This window comes from Aulonocara sp. 'chitande type north' Nkhata Bay, linkage group LG6 (assembly GCF_057382095.1).
Source record: "Aulonocara sp. 'chitande type north' Nkhata Bay isolate Kocher_YH1m ecotype deep benthic linkage group LG6, A_spYH_male_GT1.1, whole genome shotgun sequence".
In the NCBI taxonomy this organism is placed as follows: Eukaryota; Metazoa; Chordata; class Actinopteri; order Cichliformes; family Cichlidae; genus Aulonocara; species Aulonocara sp. 'chitande type north' Nkhata Bay.
In genome coordinates this window covers 18,710,569-18,722,743 of record NC_141349.1, presented here as the reverse complement: position 1 = coordinate 18,722,743, position 12,175 = coordinate 18,710,569, and the positions used below count along the sequence as shown (strand labels likewise).

The 12,175-nt window shown below is 42.1% G+C and overlaps 1 protein-coding gene across 1 annotated transcript in view; it reads right to left on the bottom strand.

Annotated features, from left to right (window-relative positions):
- The window catches only part of nr3c2 (nuclear receptor subfamily 3, group C, member 2), an 84,680-nt gene that overhangs the window by 33,002 nt on the left and 39,503 nt on the right, over positions 1–12,175 (bottom strand). Inside the window, exon 4 of the mRNA XM_086295395.1 lies at positions 665–792. Within this exon, the coding sequence (XP_086151521.1) occupies positions 665–792 (128 nt within the window). The remainder of the gene's footprint in view (positions 1–664; positions 793–12,175) is intronic.

The following is a 12,175-nucleotide window of genomic DNA, read 5'->3' as shown; positions in this document are numbered from 1 at the left end:
CCTCAATGCGCAAAAGAAGACGTCACACACAACACGCTCTGTTTAGACCCAGAGCAAACAGTATTGTTTGACTGATGGCCCTTAATATAAAGACTTCAGATTTTACGTTTCCCAATTTTTGCTTTAAGTTATTTTGTTATTTACATAATAATGTAAATAACCTAATAATGATCCTTATTTCTGTTTTAGAGAGGAGCGGTGCTTCAAAGGACAGTTGCAGTAGAATTTCTAGAACATCAATTAAGAAACACATTCGCCAATTTGAAAACACATAAGGCTGCATATGCTGCAGATACAAAAACACTGACGTCAACTAATCATCAATGTTGTTCCAAAAGAGCAATCAAAAGATAATGGCTCCATACCTAGATTCAGCCAATTACTTGTTCATTATTTTTTGTGTTGCCACAAATGCGGTTATTGTGTACTTGGCTTGTACCAATCTCTCTGTTTGCCTGTTTCCTGTACTCGCTGTGTGTTTCTTATGCTGCATACTGTGTGTGCTATCAACTGGTCGATATGTTTCTTGATTTGCTTGCTGTTTTACTTATTATCTTGTCAGAGAGGTGGTAATGTTTTCTTGCACTCCCTTGTGTTTGCTTAATCTGCAGGGTTTTAAGCTCAAGCCAGTGACATCTCATCTAAACGTGGGACGATGCCATACCTTCCACAGCTCTTTTGAAGAAGACCTTGCAGCTTCCGCATGTTACGACGCCGTAGTGACAACCTGATGCCTCATCTCCACAAACCAGGCACACTTTGGCCGTCGAGGACGGTTGTCTCAGTGGCGAGCTGAAAGGACACACATAAGAGTTCTTCAGACGAGGCATAAATTAACAAGGAATACTCAAAAGTCAACAATAAAACCAGGGCTGACTGTCCCCTTCCCATCTGCATTACGGCATGATGCGCACTGTGAAACATTCTTGGGTTTTTACAATCCACTGACAGTAGCAGCACAATGTGGCTAGCCATAAAAATGTCTGCCAACCGGGAGAGGAGGGCTTTATGTCGGATTTATGGTTTCTCCAAGCTTACCAGGATGACACTGAAAGAATTATAGAGGAGATTATTTAAATTCAATAAGCAGAGAGAAACAGAGCAGGGTGTCAAATTTAAGTGGGATCCAAAACACCTCTTCTCTGGCATGAAACCGGACTGGAAAAAGAGTTCAGAGGTGGACTAAAATGTCAAAAACCACGGTGGAACAAAAGCCCTACTGTGTTATAGGTAAAACTATATATCGAGTTCAAGGCCAAAGATCGCAGGTGTGATTCAGCACTGACGTGTGCTGTACTGTAAATAGCATGACGTGTTGAATTTACTCGAAACAACGCAACAAACAGGCAAGACAACACGAGTGATGAGTCTGCTGATCTAAGGCGTTGTTTACTCTGGCATCATTTACTTCTTTTACCACTGACTGATTCCTGCCATTACAGGCTCATTAAATCGCAGGATAAACAGTATGTTCTTACTAATGCGCTGTTAAATGGGAGAATTAGTTAAGACTTGCAGTTTACCCACTCCTGAAAATGAGACCATGAGGGTCATGGCGAGGAGTGTCACTGGTAAAACCTGATGTGTGCTGTCAGTTTCCACCTGAAGAAAGATCATTATTTTTATATAATGTTTCTGTCTGCCAAGCCTAAATGTGGACCATTCCAGGAAGATGTTGGATAAAAGATCGAGAATCGAGACGGTAGAAGCTAATTAGTGATTCTAAATTGGATGTAACTTTTTAAAAAAAATAAGTTTACATCTGTAAATACTGATGGACTGATTCACGAGGTGGCGTTCTAGACCCAAATCTCTTCTGATAGAAGAAACATTTCCATAAATCTGATATATATCGTCACCACGGGCAACTGTGTATTATCAATGAAGTAACACTAACATTTTTTCCCATCATTTAGTCTCATTTAAAAACCCTATCCAGTTCGCAAAAGACCACAAACTATATTTTCAAACTAAAAAAAAAGTCCTGTCTTATATATGTATTGAATTCACAGTATTTTAATATAAAATTTCAATCTAATGAGTTTTAGGTGTTGCTCTTTGTTCTGCAGATTTGATAGTTTGAGTAAAACTGGAACGGGTCTACATTAATCAGCTGTCTTGTAGTAACCACCAGCACAGCTGTACTATAGAGTGAACCGGTTAACATTTACGTTCTACGTGCACAAAAGTTTTTGTCACGTCTAGACACAGCAGAAAAAAAAAATCAGGACATTCACTATAACCTTTAACAAAACGTTTCCCTTCATGCTCAAACACACACAAAGAACACAATATGTAGATTGGTACAAAGAGAGAACACCTTGTATCAAAACATTGAAAGTGGCCTCAGCTTCCCCTTCTTTTCTGTGCTAATTACCTCTCTTCCATCTCAATCAATAAGATGCAAGGTGATTGTCTGGTTAACATTCTCCGTACATCCTTCATCAAACCAGCTGCCAAGCGCTCTCTTTCTCTCTTTCCCCCCTCCCCTTTTCTCTGTCTCTTTCCCAGTCTCTTTCTCTCATGCACACGCATTTCCTCCAGGGGACGAGCTGGAAAGGGGTACAGCAACAGCACACTCAGATACAATCAGGACCACTGATCTAATTCCCTCTTGTCCATCTACACACACATTCAATTTGTTAGGACGCTTAGAGGAGTCTCTGGTGAGGTGTTTGTCTGACTTGATCTTTCTGGCAGCGGGCCTCACGGTTTCAGCTTAATGTGAGTGCAAGTGTGCGTGCACAAATCGAATACGTATCAAGATGTGTTTCCAGCATGTTTATATGCAGAATATTCCCCCCATACATTGGCCTTTTCACACCATCACCAAACTGCATTAAGGGGAAGACAATCCAATCCAAGAAAAACAGCCCCGGAAAGTTTCACGGCCAAGAGCAACACGAGGAGCAGATGAGAGGTCTCTCTAAAGTATGCCTCTAATATCGAGTCAGTGGTCAACCTTTTAATAGTGCTGCACATTAAAGCCTTGTCGCTGCGTGCCAGCCTGCCTGCCTGCTGGTCCACCAACAAGGTGACTTCCCCTCCCTCAGAGAAGTATATAGGTCATTTGCTCTCTCTGCTTATGAAACCAGAGCAGACAGGCCAGGCTGCAGTGACTGTGCACCAACGTCTGCCAGTAGCCCAGAACCAAAAACGAGCAGCCAGACATTCCCAAATCAGCCGCTTTTAGCAGCCTACAGTTTACACGTGCAGCATATACAAAGAATATTAGCAATTTTGTAACAATTTTTTATAAGCTTACAGTAAATGCAATTATGGCCCCTAGCTGAAACCAAAATGGGGATATAGTGGTTATATTTTGTGTGTCTATCTTTGACTACTGGGCCACAAGAACACAACAAATGAATGAATTTCCTTTTTTTTGGCCTGCCAATTTAGTGGCTTGAAATATTAAGTGGTCACAGTTTATGTCTGCTTTGATGAAACTTGAATGATGATGTGCAACTTGGTGAAATGTCTTGTTAAAGCTAGATGTCTAAAATGTTAATTCCCACAGCCTCGTGTCACATTTCATCTTGAATGAAGACAAAAAAAACGGAGTCAGAAAGCAGAGTTAATGGTGACTTAGTACAGATGTTCTTTTTTTGGGAGGGTAGCCCTAATAATAGTTCTAAAACAATGCACAGGATGATTGTTTCTGCAGAAACTTCTGCAGGCAACTGCTGTGAACCGGGAACGGGGCCTTTTTCTTTTCTTTTCTTGACCCCTGTCTTCTCTATTTCTGGGTACAGTCTCAGACTAACTCAATGGGACTGACTGCACAGATCAAAGGTCTCATTCTTCGCTCCAGTTGCTTTTTTTCCCCTTCTAACTGAAACCCCAGGGCAGCAGTTTCATTGTTTTCAGTGTCCTTTCATCTTAAAAGATAACACACAAAGCTAACAACTGATTTAGTTGCTGTGTATTTCCCATGAGGGCCCAGATGAGTACGAGTACACAATGCCCGATTCTTCCCACCAAAATGTACAAACAGAAATGTGTGTCTTCTACTTGCTCTTGCTCCCTCCTTATCAGACCAACGTGCTGCTTGGGGAAGATATTAATGAAAAAGCCAAAAATGAAAAGAAGCATGTTATCTTGAAGGCTGAGAAAAGCCCACTGCGCCCACCAAACTGTGTGAAGACCAAACCACAGGACAGATGTTGCTCAAATTGGCCTCGTGTTTTTTTTGTGGGGTTTTTTTTTACGAGTAATTCGGATGTCACACTGAGAGCATTCTTCAAATGGTTCAAATATCTCCACCCTCTCTCAGCTGCAGCAGGAATGCTCAGTCATTAAGAGCTACAGCCAGGAAGGATGGTCATTTTAGCCACAGATTTATCAGAACCCGGAAAACTGATAATGACTGCAGTCACTCACAGCTGGTCTCTCTTTTTTTTTTAATCAAGGAGTCTTCTTTGGCCCTAGTGCAAATCCTCCGATAGCCATAAAAAAAGGTCAATACAGGTCACAACAAAGGGGCAGCAATCATTTGACTAAGGCATAACAAAAACAATTAGTTGCTATAGAAACCACGCCGTTGAAGAAAACTAACGAACGAGGGAGACATATAGAGGAAGTCCAGTTATTCTGGCTTTATCAAGATAACATCATTATGGGTGAATAACTGGGCACGAAACGGCTTTATGATGGACGGCAGCGAGGCTTCGTGGTTAGAAATGAACCCTGTGACCCGCATGCTGTAAGTACATTAGCATGACAGCGTCAGTAAACAAGCGAGTGAACCACAGACAGGGCACTGTTATACAGAGAAACAATGTCCTCATCACGCATGTTACACCGCCTGTCGCACACAAACACACGCGTGTGTGCTGAACTTTGTTTACACCGCTGTACAGCCGGCCGCCTACTGTAAAGATAAACGCACTGACTCGCTCATTCTAGAGGCTGATTAAGTGCCACGGCCTCCCTGAACCTGCCCTTCATGAAAGAGAAGCATCCTTGACTCTGGAAAGAGAAAAAAGGGAAAAGAAAAAACAGCTTCCACGGTACAGTACCTCTCTACAGTCTGGCCTACAATATTTATGTAATACACACCCTGGCATGCTGAAAAACCTTAAGCTAGACCAGTTCAAAGAATATTTATGTAACGCATAACTTGGCATGTTGGGAAAGGTAAAGGTAGATTAGTTAGAAAGAGGACGAAATGGCTTACATAACCATGAGCAGACAGTATAAACATTAGGCTGACACCCACTCGCCGCCTCTCAAAGGGAGAGAGGTCTTATGGGTAGTGTTAATGAGCCACAAGGGATTTATTTTTCCTGGTGAAGGTGACCCTGGCATTGGGCAGAGAGTACCTGAGCATACAGAAATATGAGATTTCCTCTTTGCTAGGCTTGTGTTACACATGTGTTAAGGTTACAGTATAATCTACTCTGACTGCTGCTTTTGGTTAAGAAAGAGGAATCAGCCTTAAGATGTTTAGCACACCTGTGAATGTTTATTGCCTTTACTTTTTTCTTGTTACATTACAATTGACAAAGAGTCAAACTACAGGGCTTATGTGAGTATAGCAACAGCAATTAATATGTATTATGTCAGCCGTGTTTGCATTCCTCATGTTAAACCCAAAGCTGTCATGTTGTCTCGCCTCCATGGATTATTCCCGCAAACTTTAGGTGACCTTACCCATGACAGCGAAATCACATTTATCTTCCTTTTAGAAATCCACTGTTTTGACTGTAAACAAAGGCGTAGAAATGCACACACGCACGCAGACACGCCGCCCTCTTAAGGCGTTCACACCGCCTTGGTCGACGGGAGGTTACAGACGACGCTATCGTTCTGATCTACACAGTATCCAGTTTGGACTCAACATGTCTGAAGCTGTACCTGTTTTCAAATTCCATAAACAACTTACAAACATCACAGGCGCTTTTTTTGGCCCAACTTTAACCTTTTCTTTAGCGTGCAGCTGCAGCTGAAGGGCCCAGAGGCTTTGTTTTTACACAAGCAGTGGGTACCTTTAGAGCAGCGGGAGGATAACTCACCGGGTTTAGAGTGGCCGGAGCCGTTGAGCATTTCAACCTCATCTTAATTCCTCACCGTCACCCGCATTGAATGAAATTAATCACCTGAGATATTTTGGCTAAGTGGTAAAGCATGCGGGCATGAATCTCAGAAAGATGTGGCAGGCTGTTATTATCTGGTGAGGAGGATTATCATGGCTGGAAACTCCTGTAATTCGTGCCTGCTGAGGACAGAGAGGGACTGATCGCATGCATCCAGTATAAAATTAGACACTGGGAAGCCAGCGGATGCCCAAAACTTCATTCATGCTTTTTATGTTGCACCTTTTATTTTAGGTATCCAAATTTCTGAGTACTTCTCCTGAACCAAAAGCTCAGGCTTCAGGCTACTCTGATCTTGCCACACATTTCTTTATATGGTGATCTTCTTGTATTCATAATCTAAGTTGTATTATAAGCAATTAAATTATCCCAGCATGCAAATAACTGTCGGTGTGTGGTGCTACCATACGTTTGTTTGGTGACAACAGGAGAAAAAAAACAAACAAAAACATTTTACTAGCTACATTACCTTTCATGTTTTAGGATAGGAGATGACATTTAAGCACATTTTCCACACTTACACCTATTTACAGCACAGGGCAAATATTTCGTGCATCAGGTAGCGAATGTTTTGTTTACCGAGCTGAGATGTGCTGCTGTCGTCTTTGTTACTGTGAATATTTGTGCTGCTCACTCAGATCAGGCTTGAACGTTTATGGGTGGGTTTGAGAAGTTGCCAGTTTCCACTCAAGTAAGTGAAAATATATTACTTGGTTGCAGGGCTTAGCGCTGTCGCCTCACAGCAGCGAGGTCCTGGGTTCAAATCCGCCAGCTGGCCGGGGCCTTTCTGCGTGGAGCTTGCAAGTTCTTCCCTGTGCTTGCGTGGATTTCCTCCGGTGACTCCGGCTTCCTCCCACAGTCCAAAGGCATGCGTTTTAGGTTAAATGTTCACTCTGAATTGGCCGTGAGTGTTGAATGGTGGTCTTTCTCTGCATGTTAGATAGACTGGCAACTTATCCAGGCTATAATCTGCCTTTTGCACTATGACAGCTGGAATAGGCTGCAGCCCTCCCACAAGCCTGAACCGGACAAGCGGTTAAGAAGATGGATGGATAGCTGCATAGTGGTTTTTTTTAAGAACCTTCACACCAACCAAAGGATGAGTTAGCGTTCACGGGGTTAAGGTGCTGCCCCTTGGCTGGCTTCCTGAAGTTGACCAATCAGAATAAAGCTGACCTTTAGAAACGATGGCCTAAGGAGCCCTAATATTGCCTCTTTCCAGGCAGAGGCTCAACTCAGGAGCTGCATAACAGGCAGAATGAGTTAAATAATCTTTTCTCTCTTTTCCACTCTCCTCTCACCCAGACTGGTTGAGGCAGATGGAGAGCCTTCCTGAGCTTGGTTTGCTCTGCGGTTTATTTCTGTTAAGATTTTTGTCGCCAAGCGCTTACTTGAGGGAATTTTTTTCTCTGTATCGCAAGATCACTTTACATTACGTTAAAAAATGTATTTAAATACACTGAATAGGTAAGGACTTTTTTAAGAATAAACTGTGAATCATTTTATAATATGCAAAACAACTCACTTTCTACTGCTCACCTTCACACGATAGCAACCCTGAGGTATATACATCATCCAATATTAAGTCTCATTGTATTTGTATTCATATTATGTCACTATATTTATGTTATCGAAGTCTTTTTATGTGCCATGTGAGGGAGTATTGCTTAATTTCATAATTTCATTATGCTTGCATAATGAAAATAAAGAGTCTTGAACGGAATCATGCAAAGCCACAATTGTGGAGTCCCAGAATAAAAAAACGAGCGTGATATGTTACGCTTAAAGTCTTTGTGAGCCTTGGTGAGCTGCTAATGAATATTCGTGTGCATGCTTTCCATACTTTTCAAACTCTACATTAAAAGTTTAGTGTAGCTGTGATAAATTTCATCTTTACATAATGCTACACGAAAACTAGACAGTTCCTATAGAGTTCAAGGGGTCAGCACACCCACTCATTCATTTGACCACACGCAGTCCACCGAGTTCATGGGGTAATGTGCAAAGCTTGAACCAGGCCAAAGAGATCCAGGACTGCAAGAAACTTAATTTAGATGCATCTTGCATCCCCTGCCTTAGAAATGATGTATACGGACAACGGATGAGCAGAAGTTTGGGTGCAAGTCCCACATCTTAAAAACTTTCTCCACTTGGAGTGTTCTTTTTCAGACTTGAGTGGACTCGCCTTCAGAAACCTGTAAAATGTATTTTTCAATAACCCCGCAACAGAAAAAAAGGCAACAGCTTTTACTATGCTGAATTCATTCAAACAAAACAATCCTACTACTCATTTGCTGAGCTCTGCAGCAGCTTTGGCAAACCACCTCCTCGAGTCCCGCAGCATTGTCTTTAAAGCACTGGAGAGCTTAAGTTCCTCACGTGCTCCTCACACCAATCTGTTGCTGCTTCGCTAATTTTCTGTTTTTGAGCTGCCAGTTTTCAAAGCTGCTCTGGACTGGAATCGGAAAACAGCCACAAAACAGCTGGGAACACAATTCGGCTGACATGTTGAGAAACTTCATTGTTGGGCATCAGGTTGACTTCCAGATATGGGAAATTGAGAAACAATGCAAACAAGGGGCCAGTGATAAACACAAAATGTTCAGCACACAAAGGAACATGAAATTCCACGATTAGAACCCGAACTCGCATTTCCCTCCCCAACCTAAACCTATGTGATAACTGCAAAAATAAGCAGGACAGTTGGCTTAAATCTAACTAAATACACAAAGGGGAAGTTGTTTTCGTCACCTTTGTGAAGCACGGCTCGGGAATGACTTGAATCAAACTCACTGCCACGAAGGAAAACACAAATGGACCACTTCAAAGTCACGCTGATAAATCTGGTTTTGTTACAGAAGCAAATCCTTTGATTTCAGTGGCATGAATAAACTCTAGCCCCGACCTCCCTTGATGTTCATGTTTCAGCTTTATTTCCTGCTTACTGTGCTCTCTCTCACTCTCTCTTCCACCAACTCTGAGCAGTACCTGGCTCCTTACGTACTATTTGTCTATAGCCAGATTTGGGCCCCGTTGCCTGCACAGGAAGTGACCTCCAAACTCAGCTTAGAGGCCCTAGGACAAATGAGAAAAACAAATCCCTAGACAGGGAGATTATCTTTAAGGGATCAGCCCTGACCTGAGCCACCTCCATGCCACAAACTCATTAACCTCTGTTCTCCACTTTCTAGCAACAGTTAGTACGCAGCTGACTCCTGTTTACATTGACCTTCCTGTGAGCAAGAAGGGTCTACTGAATAAAATGAAAGTATATCATAGGCCAAAGGTTGGCATTTCAACTCTAAAGCATGTAAATGTAAAAGAACTGAGCTTGTGAGTGCAGAGAAATGAAATGTGCCAGAATATTTTATTCAAGAGATGACCTTTTCCTTTCCCTAGTGATTCAAAAAGGCCTCACTCTGAATGTAGGTTAATGTACACTGGCGCTAACACATGTTGCCAGCAACCCTATGCATTGGCTGTCACATGTGATCATCCTTAACACCCACCAGTCATTTACAATTCTGCCAGGACAAACGTGTCAGATGAGCAGACAGGGAGTCCAGTGTATATACAAGGGGAAACGCTGCACACACAAGCCATAGTACATTAAGATATATACTGAGAGACAGAGTTAGCAATGGGGCTGTCAAGTGGATCTATTTAGGGGCTTTATTGTATGTAGAGCTAATAGTCAAGCGGCTCACTAAAGTCACAGGGTATGAAACCTCAACCTCAAGAAGCTGGCTGTGCACAGGAGCCAAAACCAAGTCTGGGGTTGGCCGAGATCCAGGTGGTTAACACCACAGCTTACATTCTGCATGTCGGCTGCTGTGAGCTCCTCTCCAGTCAGTCAGCGTTTCTATAGCATCTGACAGGTTCAACAGCAGAAGAGCAGTCTTACGAACTGCTCGGAGTCTCCTTCCTGCCTGCTTTCAGCCACTTAGTCAAACTGCTCCAGACAGCAACAATCAGGAGCCAATCAGGTAATGATTGTATATGGATAGAAGAAACAACAACAGTGAAACCTCACATATTTTCTTTAGACTTCTATGCACCTAGGAGCAGTTCAACAAGGTAGTCGGTTAGAAAAGTTTCCATATTTCACAGTTTTGTGTTTCTTTTTTCTTCTCCAAGACAATAAGCTAATGCACATTAACCAAAACTGTAAGCGGATACAATGAATAGTTCAAAGAATCATGTCTACAGTTTGTCCAGGAGCACTGAGCCTGCTCATTATAAATGTTTACTCCCTAAAAGGTCAACTTAACAATTCGGACTTCACAAGTACAAAAGGTCCCATACATTTGGTACAGATGAACACACACACACACACACACACACAATGTTGGTGTTCATCTCCGAAGGATTACAGGCCCAGATGGTCTCTGGATGAACAATGCAACACCTGCTGACGGACATAGTGCAATTAGGTTCTCACATTAAAAAAAAGAAAAACTACTGCAAAAAAGGAGAACCTAAAGTGAATCATCAAAGGTACACATATGCTTGTGCTGACTAATCTCACTCTCGGCTAATCTCTGCATGACAACAACCCTAACCACAGTTTAATCCGACACCCAGTTGATCTTTGATCAAGGTCAGCCCTTAAAACCTAAAACCAACAGATGCCTAAGTCTTCCGACTCTCACTCTGTAACTTTATTCACATTCGGCGAGCATCTGCAGCGAAGATAAAGAAGTATCGCGTGTCATGTTTGTGAAGCTGTCTCACCTTGTTCCTGCTGTTATGCTATGAAATGTTTTAAGCAGCGTGACAAACAGAAAACAAATACTCTCTGATTTCTCATTTCAAACAAAGTGAAACTTGACCAGACAGGCTTTAACGAAGAGGAAACAGAATAGCTGAATGATTTCACTTAATACTGTTTTCATGAAAAAAGAAATACGAGGAGCTCAGCGGTGCAGGTGTAATTACATGATTCAGCAAATCAAGCATATTTACCTCTTGCATCTCTATGATGCACCAGATGCACCTGGCCATCACTGCCCAGTACCCGGACTTGCTCTAATGCCAAAGTCTATTTCACATGTTGCACAAAGAGATGTGTGCTTGCTGTGTGCAGAGACAATATAAATGGTAAATGGCCTGTATTTATATAGCGCTTTACTAGTCCCTAAGGACCCCAAAGCGCTTTACATATCCAGTCATCCACCCATTCACACACTGGTGATGGCAAGCTACATTGATGAAGAGTGGGAGGGTGTGAGTGGCTGAAAAATCAAGGGACACTGTTTTTACCCACTGTTATCAGCATACATCATCACTGCACTTACACAACTTGTAACACGCATGGGATCCCAATTTCCTGTTCAAAACAAGAAGTTAAAAATAGCATCAGTCATTGTAACCTTGGCTCAGGTGAGACTGGCTTCACAGGTGTAGTTGACTATAGATCTATATTTAATAAGGTGAAAGATTTGCAGTGGTGCATGTGGCTGCCCTTTCAGAGCAGGCGCTCATGTCACCTTTTATGGCCAGCCACTTCCGGGGATGATGATGAGTGATGATGAGGCACAGGAAAGGGAAATGAAAGGTAAAAAAAAAACATTCAGTTCAAGCTAAACACAAGATTGAACCTATTTTAAATCAATCATTTTAAAATTATAAGTGATTTTGGATATATTTCTCAGAATGTTTGTCAAATAAAAAAGGCAAACAGTTTATTGTCAAAAATATAGTGCATGTTCCCCCTTGTTTGTATAAGGCTAGCATTGCCAAAGGGTGGCGGTTATGGACCTATAAGCTGTTTGCCCATTGACATTAAAGAACAAAGACAGAAGCTACTAACGACCAACCTCCAGAGCAGGAAAATGAAGCTAACGTTGAGTATTATATATACTATACTCATTGGCTAATGACTTATGCTTGACAATTTGTTAGCCAATGAGCAAGTGCTCTTACAGTATCATGCCCCCCCTTTTGTAGTTTCATACTGTAGATGGTGACTGTAATAACGCTACTCTCACGGCTTCAAAGCTGCAGGTCAGAAACAACAGGTACATAGTTACTATGGCCATATGTGCATATTTTATACCGTCTATGAATGCAGCATG